This window comes from Meles meles, chromosome 12 (assembly GCF_922984935.1).
Source record: "Meles meles chromosome 12, mMelMel3.1 paternal haplotype, whole genome shotgun sequence".
NCBI classification, from domain to species: Eukaryota; Metazoa; Chordata; class Mammalia; order Carnivora; family Mustelidae; genus Meles; species Meles meles.
Window position 1 is genome coordinate 2,204,976 of NC_060077.1, and position 19,767 is coordinate 2,224,742.

General features: G+C 43.3%; 2 protein-coding genes across 2 annotated transcripts in view; one reads left to right on the top strand and one right to left on the bottom strand.

Moving 5' to 3' along the window:
• Positions 1–5,614, bottom strand: part of MYO1H (myosin IH) — a 45,374-nt gene extending 39,760 nt beyond the window's left edge. The window contains exons 1-4 of the mRNA XM_046025503.1: positions 5,456–5,614; positions 3,042–3,157; positions 1,683–1,881; positions 748–828 (exon numbers count right to left, since the gene is read on the bottom strand). Of these exons, the coding sequence (XP_045881459.1) occupies positions 748–828; positions 1,683–1,881; positions 3,042–3,157; positions 5,456–5,581 (522 nt within the window). The 5' untranslated portion in view covers positions 5,582–5,614. The remainder of the gene's footprint in view (positions 1–747; positions 829–1,682; positions 1,882–3,041; positions 3,158–5,455) is intronic.
• Positions 5,615–11,576: 5,962 nt separating this feature from the next.
• LOC123954427 (guanine nucleotide-binding protein G(I)/G(S)/G(O) subunit gamma-5) lies at positions 11,577–12,109 on the top strand. The gene has a single exon (XM_046025578.1). It carries the CDS (start codon positions 11,657–11,659, stop codon positions 11,861–11,863), a length of 207 nt encoding a protein of 68 aa, XP_045881534.1. The 5' UTR covers positions 11,577–11,656; the 3' UTR covers positions 11,864–12,109.
• Positions 12,110–19,767: the final 7,658 nt, after the last annotated feature.

Here is a 19,767-nt window from a genome sequence, read left to right on the forward strand (position 1 = left end):
TGCGTGGTCTTTGGTTTCTTCCATACCACAACAGAGCCGAGTACTTGGGTCCGAAATGATAGGGTCTGCAAAGTCTAAAACACAGACTACCTGGCCCTATCTGAAAACGTTTGCCCACCTATGCCGTCTAATTATGTACGCCCAAACAATACATTGTTTGCATGGGCTTGTTCTCGGGCATCACCCCGACACACAGGACATTCCTAAGACTCGACTGTGTTCTGTGCAGCTAGCTGCCACTCATCTGCTCTTGCTGCTATACGATGCTTCCCTGGGTGGACAACCCGCCATTGTGTTGATGGACACTCAGCCCTCCGGGTGCACTGGCTGTTCCCAGTCCTTTTACCATGATGAGCAGGGCTCTTGCGGGCATGCTTGCAGATCTACAGGAATATCTCCAGGAGTGGAGTGGATTATGCGGATTTCAACTTCCACCAGATTGCATATGGTTTTCCAAATGGGTTGCACCCATGTACTCCCCACCGGCAACGGGTTAGAGTTCCTAAGGTCCACATCTCCACCCACAGCTAGTATCACCAGACTTCTTCAGTTTTGCCCCCACCCTAGAGAGTAGGACATAGTATCTCATTGTGGTCTTTCTTTGTATCTCCCAAAATAGCACTAAACCTGGAGTTTTTACTTATTTGAGCCACTAAAGCCCTTCCTCCCTTGAGGAACCTTGGGTCAGGCTGCTGTCACTGGCCGGTTAAGGGTCCCCATGAACCAGTAATAAGAACTTCAGTGTACCTTATAGTCAAACTGTATGTCCATGTATTTTCCAAATCTGCTGGAGTTGTCATTCCGGAGTGTTTTGGCATTTCCAAAAGCCTTGGAACACAAAGTGAGGGAGACAGGGACAGACTGAACCAAACTGCGATGAAAGTTCACTTGAGCTCACCGTGCTCATCAACTTCCTACCCCCAAGTGCCATGACTATGGAAAATGGAGGGGAGAAGGGGGGCCAGCGATGAAAGCCATTCTTTACCTTCTAAGAAGGAACCACTAGGTATAGAGGATTTGATGCCAAATCCTGGGATGGAGCTAGAGAGGAGGGAAAAGTGTCTTCTCTCTGGCATCCAGTCTAGGAATGATTATGGGCAGATATCAAGGAAACTCTGTCCTTGTTCCTCCAGAAGCTACAGTATCAGACCCCTTTTTACATCGAAGAGGTTAATTGTTCAGACCATAGGTCTATTGGGAAAATTCCTTCGGCCACAAACATCTTTACCATGAAGGGCAACAAAAACCCACAATAAAATAACCTGTTCGAAATCATCCAGCAAGTCAGTGAATTGCAATGGCGGAATCATCAAGATGACTCCAATTAAATAAGAAAAATATTAATGACTTTAGTGACTACTAATTCTGCCAGGTGCTTTGTATACATCCATCTTGTTTTACCCTCAAAACCTCCTAAGAGGTAGAAACTACGAGTAGACCCATTCCACAGAAAGGCAAACAGAATCTGGGATGTGGACTGATTTGCCGAAGCTTGCTGGCACGCGGCGGCCCTGGAATCAGCAGCCACGCCTGCTGGACGTCAAAGTTATGCCCTTCACCATGATCCTGCCCTTGAGACACCTCTGCTTAACTCCCAGATGATGATCTGCCCAGGCAGAGGATTCTCCTTACTTAGTGACCTCCCTAGAACTTCCCTCCACAAATCCTCAAAGATCACTTACCTCCAACACAGGATTGGAGAGCAGCAGTCTGTCACGGGCTATTTGGAGTGACTCGGTCATTGGGCAGGTCACAGCAAAATACTGCAGAATCTTCTTGGAGGCCTCTGTTTTCCCTGCCCCGCTCTCTCCAGAAATGAGGATGAAGTGGTTGTTTAGCTCAGAGCACATCATATGGTATGCGTTGTCAGCTATGGCGTAGCTGGAGGAGTGGGGCAGAAATGGAAGGACTGGGAAGGGACCATGCTGCTGCGTCCCTCACCTGTGACCTCAGCAGAGCTCCCTGTAGCCAGGAAACCACATCCGGACAAGGGGCATAAAACCATGACCTCAGATACCAAACTCTCACCATGACCCGTTGACTGATCACGCATAAAGTGTTCCAGAAGTCAGTACTCAGACAGGTGAGTTAAAACAGATAATGTTAACAATAGTGGACATTTCTTAATAGTGGGATGGATTTATTTGGAGAAAATCCAACATTTCTTATAAGAACAAACCAGATACTAAATTACATCCCCAGGAGACATGCGGTTAGCTATAGGTGGAGATAACATCCCATCTAAATATTTTAAACACGCAGTGGATATACGAAGATCTCGTGTTTCCTCTCCCTCAAAACCTTCTGTATTAAGAGTACAGAGACAAGAAACTGAAACTATCTTAAAAGCTCAAGGATATCTACAGAACGAGACATAAAACTATTATAAGGGCTTTATCTGCAAAGATGAAGACACTAATCTCCTGAGACACTCATCTTTCCATGTGGCTGAGTCTGAAAGCTGGTTATTTTGGACATTGTTGGTAGTGGTGATGCAGAAAGATTTATAAATCCCTTAGGAGGTGAACAGATGAGTCACCGAAAAAAATGGAGGGAGAGCCTAAATATTAGTCCAGCAGTCAACCAGGGAGAACTGAGATTTCAGCAAAGCCCGAGTCACATACAGATGGGACAGGAGCTGAAGTCCTACGACCAGCGGGGATGCTCCTTAGCCATCATGACACTCAGACACCAGTAGATGGCACTGTAGCAAACCTCTTTACAGAAAAGACGCCTCGGAAGCCTCACTCTTGGATCTCTCAGCAGGTGCAAAAGATTCCACCCCTCATGATATTTAAGCTGAGATTCAACCATGATCCGATGTTTTCTACTGGATTGGAAGTTCACAAGAAGGCAGCCGTTTAAGTGAGGTACGAAACTTAATGAGCACTCATCAAGGATTTGGATGGATGAATGGGTGAGTGAGTGGATGGATGGATGGATGGATGGATGGGTGAGGAGGAAGGAGGGAGAGAGAAAAGAAAAAGAGGAAGGAAAGAGATAGGAAAATACTATGGGTGGCGCTCGTACATGCTACTTACACATGTGGTGGCAGTTCGAAGAAGTTGACGCCTTGATAAAGTTCCATCTGGCTCACAGTGTAGATTCCAAGCTCCTGGTATGGGTTCACAGACACAAGGAGGGTCCCAATGTAGGTCTAGAGGAACAGACCAAAGCACTAGTGAGGAATCCTGGGCTGCAAACAACTTTAGCAAAAGACCATCACATGCTATGACCCCCCCACGCATTCATTCCATGCTGGGGATATACAACAATAAATAAGACAGGCAGTGTCTCTGCTGTCATGCCCCGTGTGTGCACGGGGAGGGGGAGGGGGCCCAGACTACCAACCAAGGGATCAAGACAGCTTCAATTAGGATGGTAAGAAAGGTGTTGCTAGGGTAATGAGAACGCGAATGACCAAGGAAGTCCACCTTAGCTCTTAGGCTTGGGAAGTCTTCTTTAAGGAGGGGACCCTGAGCTGGGACTGGAAGGATGAGGAGCCACTCATGGAAGAAAAAAAAGTAGGAAAGGGGACAAATGTGGCAGGCTGACTGTCCTGGAGGCCAGTGTGGGAGGGAAGAATGGAAATGATAAGACACGATGTCCGAGAGGGAGCAAGTTCTGACGACACAGGGCACGAAGAACCGGGGATTTATTCCAACTGCAGGGCATGGTGCAGATATCACTCTCCCTGCTAAGGTGAAATACCGGCTTCCGACTGTTATGTCATGTGGAGAGCTTTAAGAAGGGGCCGCCGCGCTCTGATTTATGTCTACGTGTGCCCAAGGTCTCGCTGGCCACTGGGTGAAAGCAGGGTGGGTATGCATCCCAGGGATATCCGGGGGGGGGGCACTCCCACCACTCACATCTATTCTCCTGGATTTCAGTGTGGGATTCTATTATGAGTCAAGTTTTTCAAGGGCTTCCATTTGTAATAGGACCAACACAGTTATGAAGACACAAAACTCTAACCTCCGAAAGAGCAAACAGTAAACCTGTGGGCTCCTTTGAAAACGCATCTGCAGTTTTCCGATTCTGAGTTTGTTCTGGCTTTTCATTCCAGAGTCTCCAGTTTGGAGGTTCCCAAGACTACACTAAATTATGCCTGAAATCATTCTCAATCAGAGATCATTCTAATCTCTGGGATCAAGTTAGAGAACGAGAACAGATAAGAATACTGTATTTTGATGAAAATTCTGCATTGCTTCCAGCAGTAGAAATCCTCCAGGATAGAATATCGTTTCTGAAGAGTCTCTCTGTTCAAACTGGAAACGTTTTATTCACGATGATCCTACCGTCCCATGTATACTTCTCCATACCACGTTCTTTCTCCTTTGCTTATGCATAAAATCTGTTCCCACAATTAAATATATATACTGTGAAAAGCCCTTTGCTTATTTCTCCTAGTAACCTTGGTTCCACAGTCACCGTTAAAAACAAAATAGGTGCAAGACAAATATTTTTAGATTGGGTTTGGTTGTCTAATTTACTCTTAGTAAAAGCTAGTAAGATTTTAGTAAAGTTAATTGCATTTAATAACACCCCATCACACACACACACACACACACACACACACACACACACACACACACAGGCACAGACACTGTGGAGTTTACCCTAAAGGAATTTACCTGTAAACCGACCAATCAGATCAAAGTGGGGGTGATTAATGGGGCAGTTAAAAAGTGACCGCCCCTAGAAGCAACCAGACCAAGCTAAGAACAGTTCTGGTAAAATGTTGCAGTCTTGACTCTTGAAGATTCATGGGATGTGGTGGACATCTCTTATGTTTGCCTATCTCCTATCTAGACCTCCTTCTTCCAGCAAATTCCTTTGAGGAACCTTCCCCAGTTCACACCCTACAGTAAGGTGCACACCCGCCTAGACCCTCACTTCCAGGGCTGGGCCTGGGTAAATAGCCTGGCCAATCAGAACAGTCCTCATCCTAGCTACGGGGGATTGGTTCAGAGATAGGCACATGACACAAAATGGGCCAATCAGAGCCAACCAATGTCTGTGTCTCTGGGGAAGATTCGCTAGCGCCTCTGTGCCAACATCAGCCTGGTCTTGGGGGCCACCTTGCCACCTAGCCGAGTCGGCCCCAGAAAGAGACCATTGCAAAAGGCTGCAGAGAAGCGGGATGGAGAAAGAGCCCTCGAGGCTCTTCAAGACTCATCACCCTAAGACCCTAGATCTGTTTCTGGTCCCTAAAGTGACATAGGTCGGTAGATTGCGTCTTGGGGGTTAGACTGTTTAAACTGGGTCTCTGTCACTGGCAAACCTAAAAGCCTAATATGAAGGAACGGGATGCATCTGGCAGTGGTCCCCTCACCCGTCCCTTCAGAGGCCGACCTAACAGAGGACAGTGTTCGTTATCATGGAGGCCGTGAAGAGAGGCGGGGGTGGGGGAACCACCGGTCTAGGAGAACCCCTGAGAGATGGGTTACATTACATAGATGAGGTTCTCGCTGAAACGCTTGCGAAGATTGTCCAGAAAAGCAGATTCGCTGGTGTAGGCGTCCAACAGCACAAAATCCTGCACCCCGACCTTGTCCCTGGCGGTTAGCGCGCCTTCCATGTGCAGACGAATGTGCTTCCTGCTCACTTCTTCTTTCTGCAGCAAACAGAACATTCCTCAGTTCCCATTGCTCATCTAATATGGACAGAGCAAGATACCCAACCCTGGGGACGGTAGAGCATGGAGATGAGATTTGCTCTCTGTTAAGAGTTTATCATCAGTTAGAGATACAAGGGGACGGTAGTAAAAGCATTAACAGTAACATCAACAGCTCCTGGTTAGATACTACGCTATGTACCTGACTCTATTATCTCCTTTAACCCTCATTCGAACCTTATGAAGTTATGTGCTATTACCGTGCCCATTTAACAGATGTGGAAACTGAGGCCAGAGACATTAAAAAACATGCATACGTCCGGCCAAAAGGCAGTCAGGATACAAACCTAAACAGCTTGGCCCCAGAGCCTGCTTTCCTCACCATCACCTTCTCAACTGGATGTTAGTTGCCCAAATTTGCTGTGTAATTCTGACATGAATGATGAGGCGTTTAGCTGGAATGGGAGTTTCTTGTTACTGGGGAGTACTCAAGGAAGGACAAAACTGGAGGGTCCTCTCCCCAAGGCTGGGGTTCAGACCTCCCTAGAAAAGGAGTGGTTGCAGGCCCACTGGACAGTGGAGAATCTCACTGCATTACTAGGGGGCAGAGCTGGTCCTCTGTCACCAGGCGGCGGAACCACCCTCCTAGGAGGGCACAGGGGGCAAAGGGAATCAGATCAGCACTGGGCAGGAGACCTGGTGCTTGAGTCAGAAGGGCTGTGGGAAACAGCTCCCCAGGTGTCCGGCAAGCTGAGGCTGGAAACTGAGGGTGTACAGAGAGAGTGGGGGCCACGGTGGTGGGGGCATGAGGTCTGTGTGGGGATGAGTGCGCAAGGCAGTCACTGGCCCAGGCTGCAAGGGCACTGAGTGGCTGTGCGCTGGACACAGAGTCAACGCATGCCCCCCACCCACATAGTGCTGCAGAGGTGGCTGTGCAGGGGAAAGGAACAAGCAAACATAGCAAAGAAGTCAGGAAGACAAACCTCTGGCTATCCAGTGTCCCTCCAGCGCCCTCTAGTGACCAAGGTTAATATGCTCCCTTCCAGGAGAAAAGCTTAAGGAGGCCAGTTGTTATCACAAAGCAAAGACTGAAGGATGTATCTGGATCTGAGAGACAGGAAGGAACTTGACACCTGCTATCTCTGGGTATGCAGAGCATCTAGAATAGCTGAAGCAGCTTTGAAAAAGGAAAACAAAGCCGGAGGACTCAGTGAAGTAATCAAGACCATGTGTCGATTGGCTTTTTTTTTTTTTTTAAGATTTTATTTATTTGACAGACAGAGATCACAAGTAGGCAGAGAGGCAGGCAGAGAGAGAGAGGCAGAAGCAGACTCCCTGCGGAGCAGCAAGCCTGATGCAGGGCTCAATTCCAGGACCTGAACTGAAGACAGAGGCTTAACCCACTGAGCCTCCCAGGCACCCCTTGATTGACTTTCAACAAAGGTACCAAAACAATTCTTTACAGGAAAGGAAAATCTTTTCAATAGTGCAGGAATAACTAGATATCGTAATGAAACACATTTCATTTCAACCCTACCTCATAAAATATCTTTATATTTTTTACACAATAGGTTATAAAATAATGTACTTTAATAACATAGCTTAAAAATGTATGTTCATGATTTAATATTTATATATTATGTAAACTTATATACATAAAACTATATAATTTTTAAATATATCTGTATGCTGTATAAACTTAAATATGTAAAACTATATGTAGTACTCTATATATCTATATAATATATAAATTTATATGTTAAATTACATAGAAACTTCTATATATATACTGTATAAACTGACACATGAAACTATATAGAGAAAACTTACTGTATATAAATTTTATATATAAGAAATTCCTATTTCATAATAAATGAAGATATGAAAACATGTGCATGCTATACATATTATTTTATAACATTTTACTTGTATATATACAAAACTTGAGATGACTCTTAGACCTGAATGTAAATGCATCATCTGTGAAGCTCCAGGGAGAAAACAGAGGGGAATATCTCAGCAACCAGAAGAAGGTAAAGTTTTCCTATGACACGGGAAAAAATAACTATAAAAGAAAAAGAAATTTGACTTCATCAAATAGAAAACTTCTCCCAGAAGACACCATTAAGAGAACAAATAGGCAAGCCATGGACTGGCAGAAAACATTCACAAGATATATCCCTGCGAAGGATTTGTAACCACAATAAAAGACTCCTATGGCTTAATAACCAAAAATCAAACCCAGTAAAGACTGGGCAAAGGACTTGAACAGACACTTCACAATGGAAGATAGACACATGGTAACTAAGTGAGAAAATGCTCAATGTCATTAGTCATCAGGCAAAAGAGAGTTAGAACCGCAGTGAGAGAGCCCCAGTGCAGTTCGAATGAAAAAGACTGACAACAGCAACCATGAGCGAGGACGTGGAACAGATGGAGGGCTCCTACGTTGCTGGTGGGAATACAAAATGATAGAATCACTTCGGGGAAAGGTCTGGCAGTTTCTAATAAAGTTAACCATGCCTCCGTCCTTTGATTCAGCCGTTCCCTTCCTGACTGTTTACATAAGGGAAATGTAAACATATAGTCACAAAGAGACTCAAACATAAAGGTTTACAGCCACTTGATTCATAATGGCCCCCAAACTGGAAACAATCCAGATTTCCATCAGCTGGAGGAGAATGGATGCGGAATCTGTACAATAGAATGGGTACAGCGCTAAAAGAGAAATGACTGGGACGCACGACACAGATGACTCTCACAGACGTTATGCTGAGTGAAAGAACTCAGGCACAAAAGAGGCCATGCCCTACAGTTCCATTTATATGAAATTTTAGAAGCAAAACTAATCTGTGATGAAAAATCCAAACAATTGTTGACTGGTTGGCGAGACTGTCTGACAAAGGACATTTGCAGAGTGATGGAAACATTCTTTGTCTTGATAGGAGTGTGAGCTACATGGGTGTGTCTCTTGGTCAAGATATCTTATTAAGATTTTGTATATTTCCACATATGTAAATGTTGTCTTACAAAGGACCACAAAAAATGAGCAAGTGGGAAGAGGATGGAGAGTGGGTGGACGTCTAAATGGATACAGAATGGCAGAATGGTAATAATTGTTGAGGCTGGGTGATGGGTGTCAGGGGGATTTATTGTGCTATTCTGTTTACTTTGTATGTATTTCAAGTTTTGCATAATAAAAAGTTTAAAAAACCAGAATGGCCACCAGGTGTCTCTCTATACTAGTCAAACCGAGTTAGAACAAGCACCTGTTCTCTAAAGATGAAAACAATGCATGTAGACCAAAGAATATTTTTAGTGATTCTGAATATCCCCATCTTAAAGTGTGTGTGTGTGTGTGTGTGTGTGTGTGTGTGTGTGTGTAAGAGGCAGTCTAGCATCATGATTAACCACAAGGTCTCTGGAACTTGAGCCTGCCGGGGGCTTAAATCCTGCCTCTGTTTCTTCCTGGTGGTACAACCTTGGGAAAGTCTACCTCTCCAAGGCCCCATCTCTGTTTCATGTCTATAAAATAGAAACATAATTGTACCTACTTCACAGGGTTTTTGGTCTGAACAGACCATGGAAAGCACTTGGAACAGCGCCAGACACAATGTCAGCTCTGTGAGCCCTTGCTTCTAGCCTCATTAGTATTGCTAATACGATTATTAGAAACAAGAAAATAAAGTGAAAAAAAAATGTGCTGGCTAGTAGTCGGCGACCCCCTATTGAATGGGGAGTGGGCTGGAGTCTGAAATCATGTCTGGAGCTGTGCCCACAAACATCACCACAGTCTGATCTCCGCAGGCGGTGGGTGCGGAAATTAAAAAGCTTTCTTAATCCCACTCCTAGAGGTAGGTGTGTGCTTGCCAGAGTGAGCCCTGTCGTTGGTCCCTAGGGCTTTATATGACTTGCAGCCCAAAAAGATCCTCAAAGATGAAGGGATGGGATAGGGATTTTAACATGAGCGGACCAAAGCACCCTCTATCCACTTCGGACTGGACTTTTGGTTCCTTTTATCTAGTTCATTTCCAGATATCTTAAAAGGGTAATGGGGACCCACTTAGATGAGGGAACGAATAGGCATCTGGGCTATGTAGGCACTCCTCGGCTCCGCTAGGTGACACCAGATATCAGTGTATGGCTGGGTTGCCAGGCCTTCCAATTATTCAAGAAAAGTCAGAAGTTGAGACTTTTTTTTAAAAAAAATATTTTATTTATTTATTTGACAGAGAGAGAGGTCACAAGTAGGCAGAGAGGCAGGCAGAGAGAGAGGGAGAAACAAGCTCCCCACCGAGCAGAGAGCCCGATGCGGGGCTCGATCCCAGGACCCTGAGATCATGACCTGAGCCGAAGGCAGAGGCTTAAACCACTGAGCCACCCAGGCGCCCCAGAAGTTGAGACTTTTACGTGAAATCCTATTGCACGTACTCAGTCCGGAGGGACACTAACCATAAGCCAGTCAGCCATCCTTTGTCCCGGATGGTTTAGATATTTCACCTACCCAGAGGTCAGAGGGCCAAGGAGATGCTCCCACCAGGACTGTTATTTTGGAAGCCTCATATACTCAAGAGTGACCTGACCCTATCACCTTCTATATGACCTAGCACTTGACCTAGTGTGTGTACGGGTGGGTGGGAGGGGCTGCTGTGCATATCAAGACGGCTAAATGCTGTGACAGAGATCAAAATGCCCGCCACACATTCCATGCATTTCCTGACATTTCCCCCTGTACTTAGGGGGACTCCCATGACTATTTTTGGCCAACAGGTTGTGAACAGAAGTGACATCTGGGCCAGCTCCTCTGTTGGGTTATCTGGACTCCTTTGAGGCTGCAGTGACTGAGGATTTAGCTTGTTGAATGGATAAGATGAGCTCCAAAATCCATGTAGCCTAGATTCCTGGACCGTGACAGGGAAGAAAGATCTTCTAAAGAATAATCAAGACTCAGGAGCATCTGGGTGACGCAGTCGGTTGAGCATCTGACTCTTGATTTCAGCTCAGGTCATGATCTCAGGGTCATGAGATCGAGCCCCACATTGGGTTCCATGCTGAGTGTGGAGCCTGCTTGGGAGTCTCTCTCTCCCTCTCCCTCCCTACCCCTCACCATGCTTACTTGCTCTCTTTCAAAAAAATAAAATCATCAAGACCCACAGTAGGCTTTGTGAAAGCAAGGAATAAATTCCTGTTATGGCAAACTTCTGAGAATTGGGGGCTGTCTGTTACTGCAGCGGACGGCTGCTGATCCTGACTCATATGCATACAGGAAAGGGTTTTTCCACTGGGAGAACAGCACTTTGGCTGTGAATCATGGCTCTTGCACGTTCAAATCTGACACCTGTTCTGGACACTACTCTAAGGTTTGGAATGTGAGAAGGGGGTGGCATGTTTTTAAGGGGGAGGAGTGAAGCCTTAAAGTTGTAGCTTTTGACATTTTATGCTTCGGGATGCTTTTTTAAACAAGGTCATAAGAAACCTTGATATGTAAAATGAAGGAAAGCAAAGCTTTTTCAGTTAAAGGAGAAAGTCTTACCAGGTTACCCGTGGGCATGTGCGAGAGTGTGTGGGGAAACCCCCCTGCCCCCGGGGCAGAGGAGAGCTAGTAAACCCCTCTGTATCTCCCAAATCATGTGCCCTAGGCTTCGCTGAGTACTTCCTTCACATGTATAGTCATACCTGTGTACCACCAGTATTATTCTTTTACCTCATAATTTTAGTTTTTTCCTGTAAATATAGCTATAGCTTTTATTATAAAAGATGTTCACATGTTCACACATGCAAGTAATGTAAAGCAAAGCAAACCCAATGTACCCATTATCCAGCTTCAGTAATTACCAACCTGCCCCACCTCTCCTCCCAACAACAATGGATTGGTTTTAAGAAAGTCGCAACCCTCACATCACTTCATAAATATTTCAGTAGGTATCTCTAAAAGATAAAAAATTTTGGGGTGGGCGCTGCCCCACCGTCTGGCCCCGCGGACCCACGAACCGACAGATCCACGCACGCACGAAAATCTGCCCCGCTCCTGAGAGCGCCATGTCTGGTTCCTCCAGCGTTGCCGCTATGAAGAAAGTGGTTCAACAGCTCCGGCTGGAAGCCGGGCTCAACCGCGTGAAGGTTTCCCAGGCAGCTGCAGATTTGAAACAATTCTGTCTGCAGAATGCTCAACACGACCCCCTGCTAACTGGTGTATCTTCAAGTACGAATCCATTCAGACCCCAGAAAGTCTGTTCCTTTTTGTAGTAAAATGAATCTTTGGATGTTTTTCTAGACCACTTTTCATGAACCAGTGAATATTCAAAGGAGAACTAAATTTGAAGCCTGTACAAAAGCTTATCCCTGTAACACGTGCCATACTATATAAACTTTTACTTTTGTCAGTCCTTAACATCTACCTCTCTGAATTCTCATAAATTTCTATTCCATAAAGTTAATTGTTTTATATACACTGGCAGCAGCATACAATAAAATACTTAGTATAAAAAAAAATTTGGGGGTGCCTGGGTGTCTCAGTGGGTTAAGCCACTGTCTCTGGCTCAAGTCTTGATCTCAGGGTCCTGGGATCGAGTCCCACATCTGCTTAGCAGGAAGCCTGCTTCCCCCTCTCCCTCTGCCTGCCTCTCTACCTACTGTGATCTCTCTCACTCTGTCAAATAAATAAATAACTTTTTCAGATTTATTTATTTACTTGACAGGCGGAGAGCACAAGTAGGCAGGGAAGCCAGCAGAGAGAGAGGAGGAAGCAGGCTCCCTGCTGAGCAGAGAGCCCGATGTGGTGCTCGATCCCAGGACCCTGGGATCATGACCTGAGCCAAAGGCAGTAGCTTAACCAACTGAGCCACGCAGGCATCCCAAATAAATAAAATCTTAAAAAAAAAGAATTCTTTCAAAACATATGTACACAATACCACTGTCATACATAAAGGACTTCAAATTAATTTTTTTTGAGATTTATTTAGTTTAGAGAGAACACATGTGTGCATACATGTGTGAAGAGCAGAGGGAAAAAGAAACTCTCAAGCGAACTTCCCACTGAGCATGGAGCCTAGCATGGGGCTCCATCCCACAACTCTGAAATCACGACCGAGCCAAAATCAAGAACTGGTTGTCAACTGACTGAGCCATGCAGGTGCCCCAATAATTTCTTAATTATCATACCCAATGTTCAAGTTCCATTTCATTTCTTTTCTTCCTCTCTCTCTCTTTCTTTCTTCCTTCCTTCCTTTCAATTGCTGGCTTGTTCAAGTCAGTATCCTAACAGGGTCCACATACTGTATTTAGTTGATGTATCTCCCAAGTTCCTTATTCTATAGGGTCCCCTGCCCCTCCTTTATTTTCTTTTTTAAAAATATTTTATTTATTTATTTGACAGAGAGATCACAAGTAGGCAGAGAGTCAGGCAGAGAGAGAGGGGGAAGCAGGCTTCCTGTGGAGCAGAGAGCCCGATGCGGGGCTCGATCCCAGGACCCTGAGATTATGACCTGAGCCGAAGGCAGAGGCTTAACCTACTGAGCCACCCAGGTGCACCACCAACTCCCCCCCCGCCGCCCCCACTCCGCTCCTTTATTTTCTTGCAACTAGAAGAAATTGGACAATTTGTCCGCATTCTGGATTTTGTTGATTGCATTCTTCTGAGTTCTTTAAGAGGTTCCTCTTTCTCCTGCATTTCCTGAAAACTGGCAGTTTAATCTAGGGTTTGATTAGAGGCAGGATGGATTTTTTTGAGCCAAAAGACTTTCTAGGCAGTGAATTGTACTTCCAGCAGAAGACACATAAAGTCTAGCTGTCTTTTAAGAAATCAAAGTTCCCACACAGGTTATTCTCTTAGGAGTTTGTAATGGTAATGGTAATATTCTAGTTCTACTGCTCCTTCTTCATTTATTAGCTGGGACTGTTCCATAAACCATTTGGATGTCCTGAGGTACAGTTTAAATAGGCAAGGCAGGATAAAAGCTTGATTTCTCAGATTTCAGAATAAGGAGTTGGTTCCATTATATGTTCCAAAGGTGATGAGCAGTTCTTAATATCATGTTGAGCTCATGGACTTAAGTATTTTGATGGGTTTCATCCCATGGCAATTATTATCCTTGTTGATGCTCAGTATCTCATTTTTGGCTAGTGGGAACCTATTAAATGTGGACACAAGGATGCTCTTGTGTCCTTTTGACATGGCCTTAATAGCCTTTGAGATCTTCCTTGCTTATCAGGATGCCAAGTTCTCTCAAGCTTATCTTATTTTCACGAGCTCTGGTTTCTTTGTGGGAAAGTGGTACGTATCATAATCTGACCTTAGGGGCTTTCATTGCTACTGGGTTGGTCACTGTTTCTGTCTTCTTAGTAGAGAACATGAGAAAGTATTCTTTATGGGATTGTTTTATTTCTTTTCCAGATAATTCATGAATAGTGTTGAGAAATGCTACTGATTTCTGTATATCAATTTTGTATTCTGCTAGTTTATGGGTTTTTTGATTAGATCTAACAACTTTCTGATGGAGTCTTTAGGATTTTCTATATGTAAAATCATGCCACCTGCAAGTAGAGCCAATTTTACTTCCTCTTTTCCAATTCTGATTCCTTTTATTTCTTTTTCTTGCCTGATTGCTCTGGCTAGGACTTCCAGTACTGTGCTGAATATGAATGGTGAGAGTGGGCATTTTTTTCTTGCTCCCTGTCTTAAAGGAAGCAAGAAAGTGTCTCTCAAAATGCATGATGGGTTCATTCTATCAATTCAAATACATAGCTAAGAAGTTTGTACTTAACCTTATCTTTCTTGTATTACTTCCCCTTTCCAAAATCCCATTTTAACAACACAATAAATTATGAATTGGCCTTTTTCCTCAATGAACACATCATAGCTTCAAAGTAATAATACTAACACTATCCGCAATATGATTACTGAAAATAGTTTGAAATTTTTTGAATTATTTGTCTTTGGGGTATAATTTGCTAGGGTTTTATAGGCAAGTCATTGTTTTTTAAGCTCCCTTGAAATAGTTGATCTCTATGTGGCTATATGAGCAACCAGAAACATAGCTGGATTTATTTTCTTTGTTTTATTTATTTAGGTTTATTTCCTTTGCTTCCTTAAGAGATTAAATTTTTAATTAATTGAGATTAATTTTGAAATTTTCTTTTATTCTATAATTATGTAAACTTTTAAAAAAATGTTTATTTATTTATTTGACAGAGAGAGATCACAAGTAGGCAGAGAGGCAGGCAGAGAAAGGGGAAAGCAGACTCTCTGCTGAGCAGAGAGCCTGATGCAGGTCTTGATCCCAGGATCCTGAAACCATGACCTCAGCCAAAGGCAGAGGCTTAACACACTGAGCCACCCAGGCGCCCCTATGTAAACATTTTTAGATGATTCCCTAGAACAAAATAAAGCATATTCAAAGAACTATTTCCTGTCACTGTCCCTTCAGCCCTATTCCCTTCTATCTTCTGTAAATAATTATTTAGAAATTATTAAAATGCTAAAACTCTTCCTTAAATATTAGCAACACATGTAGGTTTGTTCCCCTCCATTCTTTTGCATATAGTTGCAAATTCTACTTTCCGTTTTTCCAATTTGTCTTTCACTAGGAAATCTCCTGGTGACCACTTCAAAGTTGTTTGTAATGACATTCCTCTTTCCTTTTTAGATTTGCAAAGTACGCCATTGCATGTATGTACTATTCAAATAGTCCCACCGAGGAAGAGCTTAACTAACTTTTCTCAGAAACTAACAGAAAACTATGGCCAAACAAAACAAAACAAAACAATAACTCTGTAGGACACAGAAAATCTGAACAACACAATTAACTACCACAAGTATAGCACTGCACCAGAACGTTACAGAGTATTATATTTTGTTTCAAAAGCACATAGAATATTTACAAAAGATGGCCACGGCCTGGCCCATAAGGCAAATCTCAAAGGATTTATGTCCTACAAAGCTGAATCTGGCCAAGCATTTGGGTCAACACTCCAACAGAACGCTCTGAGATGACAGAAATGTTCTATACACAGCTTCATTGTCCAATACAGCAGCCACACGCGGCCCCTCAGCATTTGAGATATGATGAGTGAGGGGCAACGAAGTGGCTCAGTTGGTTCAGGAGCGGACCTTGGCTCAGGATGTGATCCCAGGGACCTGGGATGGAGCCCCATGTCATTGGGCTCTCTGCTTAGCGGGGAGTTTGCTTCTCCCTCTCCCTCTGCCCCTCCCCTTGTCCAAGCTCTCTCTCTCTCAAATAAAGAAATAAAAATCTTTTAAAAAAGAAAAATGATGATGGGGCCCCTGGGTGGCTCAGTGGGTTAAGGCCTCTGCCTTCAGCTCAGGTCATGATTCCAGGGTTCTGGGATCGAGCCCCATATCGGGCTCTCTGCTCAGCAGGGAGCCTGCTTCCTCCTCTCTCTCTGTCTGCCTCTCTGCCTACTTGTGATCTCTGTCTGTCAAATAAATAAATAAAATCTTTAAAAAAAAAAGAAAAAAGAAAAAAATGATGAGTGAGACTGAGGAATTGAAATTTAATTTAAATTAATTTCAATAGCACATGCCTAGAACTGCCTTCCCATTTGAAAGATAACAAAGAATGAGAAACACTTCGCGCCATGCTGCAGGACACAATCACCTAAACCCAGGCTGGGAAACTCTACAGGACAAACCATCCAGTTTCAATGTGTTTTTTAAGAAAAGCACAAGGGAACTTGTGTATTAAGAGAAATGAAAGAAAGGGGATGAGGGGCTGGGCAAAATGGGGGAGGGGCAGCGGGAGGTTCAGTCAGGCGAATCTGGGGGTCTGGGCAACGGTATTGTAACAGTGTCGTATGGTGACAGCTGCGAGCTACACTTGGGGTAAGCAGAGCACAATTGTCCCATCACCTGTTGCACATTCGGAACTGATGTAACATTACATATTGATGACACGTCAATAAAAAAAAAAATCAAAGAGATGAAAGAGGAAACCCAAAACCACAATGAGATACCACTTCACGTCCACCGGATGGCTACAATCAAAACGTCAGGCAAGAACAAGGGTTAGTGAGCAAGTGGGGAAACTGGAACACTCTCCCACTGTTGGCGGGAAGGTAAACGGCACAGGCACTGTACAAAAGCAGTCTGGCAGTTCCTCCAAAGGATATGGGGCAGCAGAAACTCTCACGTTCCACGAGTAGGAGTGCAAATTGGCACAACTACTTTGGAAAGCCATTTAACGTAGCCGGGTAAGTTTGAAGACGTATCTCCTGTCACCAAGCAACTTCATTCCCCTTGTTTATGTGTAGTGCGGGATGAGCCCAAGAGGTGCCCAGCAGCATTTGTAACATTCCCATTTAATAGAATATATTATTACTGCTGCTGTCCGGTGGCGTCATCAGGTTTGACAGTTAGAGAGTTATAATGCACTAGCCACTGTCTCAAGTGCTTTTCATATATGAATTCCTGTGAAACCTTTCAACAAATTTAGGAGGTAATAGGTACTTGCGCTCACTTTATAGGTGGGGAAACTGAGGCACAGGGCGATCAAATAACTTGCCACGTAACTAACTAGTAGATGTCCACCAAGGTTCAAACCTCAACAGCCAGACTCCAGAATCCACGCTGTTTTTAACATGCTGCACAAGGACCCCAGAGAAGACGTAAGAACTAGAAAGAAATACATGCCAAACCTTGGGTAGGGAGATTCAACAAAGATGTTTCACTCAACCATTATGCTGTACACAGCTGTGAAGGCGAATGAATCACCATGATGCTCATCAGCATGGGTTAATCTCAAAACAAGCCTTGCTCAAAGAAAGCAAGTCCTAGAAGAATACAGAGACAGTTTGATTCTCTTGTAACCCATGTCCCAAACAAGCAAAATCAAGCAATATAATGTTTGAAGATATGGACCTGGGTGGTAAAACTACCAAGAAAATTGAGGACTGTGCTTCATGTATCACACTGGGTAGAGGCAGGTGTTTAGTATTGTTCAAGTTATGCCTATATTGTATTTACTCTTCTCCATGAATATTTATTTTCTAACGGAACTATAAAACTAGACCAATCTCACTTAGGTATATCCATACAAAGTCCTCAATAAGTGAGTAGCAACCCAAACCTAATAAAATAATAAAGGAATAGGGATAGGAATAACTGACTGAATGACTCAGTGGCTTCTTGGGTTTGGTTCAGGTCATGATCTCAGGGTCATGAGACTGAGCCCCTGAGTCAGGCTCTGCATTCGATACAGAGTTTGCTCAGAATTCTCACCCTCTTCCTTCCCGTCTGCCCATTGCTCTCAAATAAATGAAATCATGAAAAAAAGGGACATTCTTTAAAAAATAATAAAGAAATAGTAAAACATGACCAAGTCAGATTTATTCTGGAAATTCGGTATTAGAGAATTTATTAATAAAATCAGTTGTCATAAGAATTCAACATTGGAAAATCTATTAACGAAAAATAAGTACTAGATTAATAAAAGATTATAGAGAAATTAGATCTAAAAACAGACACATAATAGATTTGCTGTATCAGTAGGTCAAGAGTGAAAGATTACACCTATCCATTGATTTTGAAAAGGCAGTGGATAAAATTCAGCTTTCATTCTCGATAATTGCGTTTATCAAAAGCAATAGATACTTAATATGCATTTTTTTAAGCTAGCAGCATACTTGATGGTAAATATAGAAGCATACCTATTACAATAAGGAACAAGACACAGATGTCCTCTATCATCCTTTTAAACATTGTTCTGGAAGTACTAGCCAGTGCAATTAGACAAAAGAAGGAAAGAAATAGAAATATTGGAGAAAAAGAAACAAAAGTATTTTCAGGTTTTCTGAGTGCTTATATGGAAAACCCAAGAATATCGACCAAAAATTATACATAATATATAAATCCAAGCCACATACAAAGCCAATCATCAGAAATCAACAGCTTCAGAACAACCAGACACTTACTAGTTAGAAGATGTAATGGACAAAAGAATGCTACTTAAAATATCACAAGAGAGAGGAAACCTAGAAATGATCTTACCAACAAACATGTCAGGTTTATATAAAAATAATTTTGACACCTTCCAGAGGATGACAAAAGATTTTTTTTTAAAAGATCTTATTTATTTATCTGACAGAGAGAGATCACAAGTAGGCAGAGAGGCAGGCAGAGAGAGAAGAGCAGAGAGCCCGATGAGGGGCTGGACCCCAGGACCCTGAGATCATGACCTGAGCCCAAGGCAGAGGTTTAACCCAGTGAGCCACCCAGGTGCCCCAGGATGACAAAGATTAAACAAATGGAAAACCACACCACGTTATGTAAGAAGATTCAATATCACAAAGATCTCAGTTCCACCAAGTTCATCTAGAAAATAAATAAATCCCACTGAAATTACTGCCAGGGGCCTGGCTGGCTCAGTTGGAAGAGCATGTGGCTTTTGATCTTGGGGTCCTCAGTTCAAGCCCCATGTTGGGCGTAGAGATTACTTAAAACTGACTGCCATGATTTTTGGGGTACTAAAATTAAGTCAAAGTTCATCTTGAAAAAGTAAGTAAGACTACCCAGAAAATTTCTGAAATACACAAAAAGAGTAATGGGAAAATACCAGCCTAAACAGATAGTAAAACATAAAGTCACACTAATCTAATAGTGCATGACTGCACATGAATAGATAATCGATCCAGTGTAACTGAATAGAAAAGCTAGAGTCTATCCCAAACTTAAAGATGGGTTTATTAAAAGCTGAAGGTAGCATTTCAAATGTGTGGGGAGAAAATCAATTATGCAACAAATGGCGTTATCCAATTGTGAAAACTCAGAGAGCTGCTTATCTAAGAAGGATGACTTTTACTGTACATAAGTTAGATCTTTATTTATTTATTTAAAGATTTTATTTATTTATTTGACAGAGAGAGAGATCAAGTAGGCAGAAAAGCGGGCAGAGAGGGAGGGGAAAGCAGCCTCCCTGCCAAGCAGAGAGCCTGATGTGGGGTTTGATCCAAGGACCCTGAGACCATGACCTGAGCTGAAGGCAGATGCTTAACCCACTGAGCCACCTAGGCACTCCTAAATTACACCTTATTAACCTAACTTTCAAAATTAGTGTTAGGACACTGGATAGTGTTATTTTTTAAAAAGTTGGATATTGGGGCGCTTGGGTGGCTCAGTGGGTTGAGCCTCTGCCTTC

Excerpts from the sequence above, each read along its gene's own strand:
- LOC123954427 (XM_046025578.1), top strand. The coding sequence starts at position 11,657 with ATGTCTGGTTCCTCCAGCGTTGCCGCTATGAAGAAAGTGGTTCAACAG.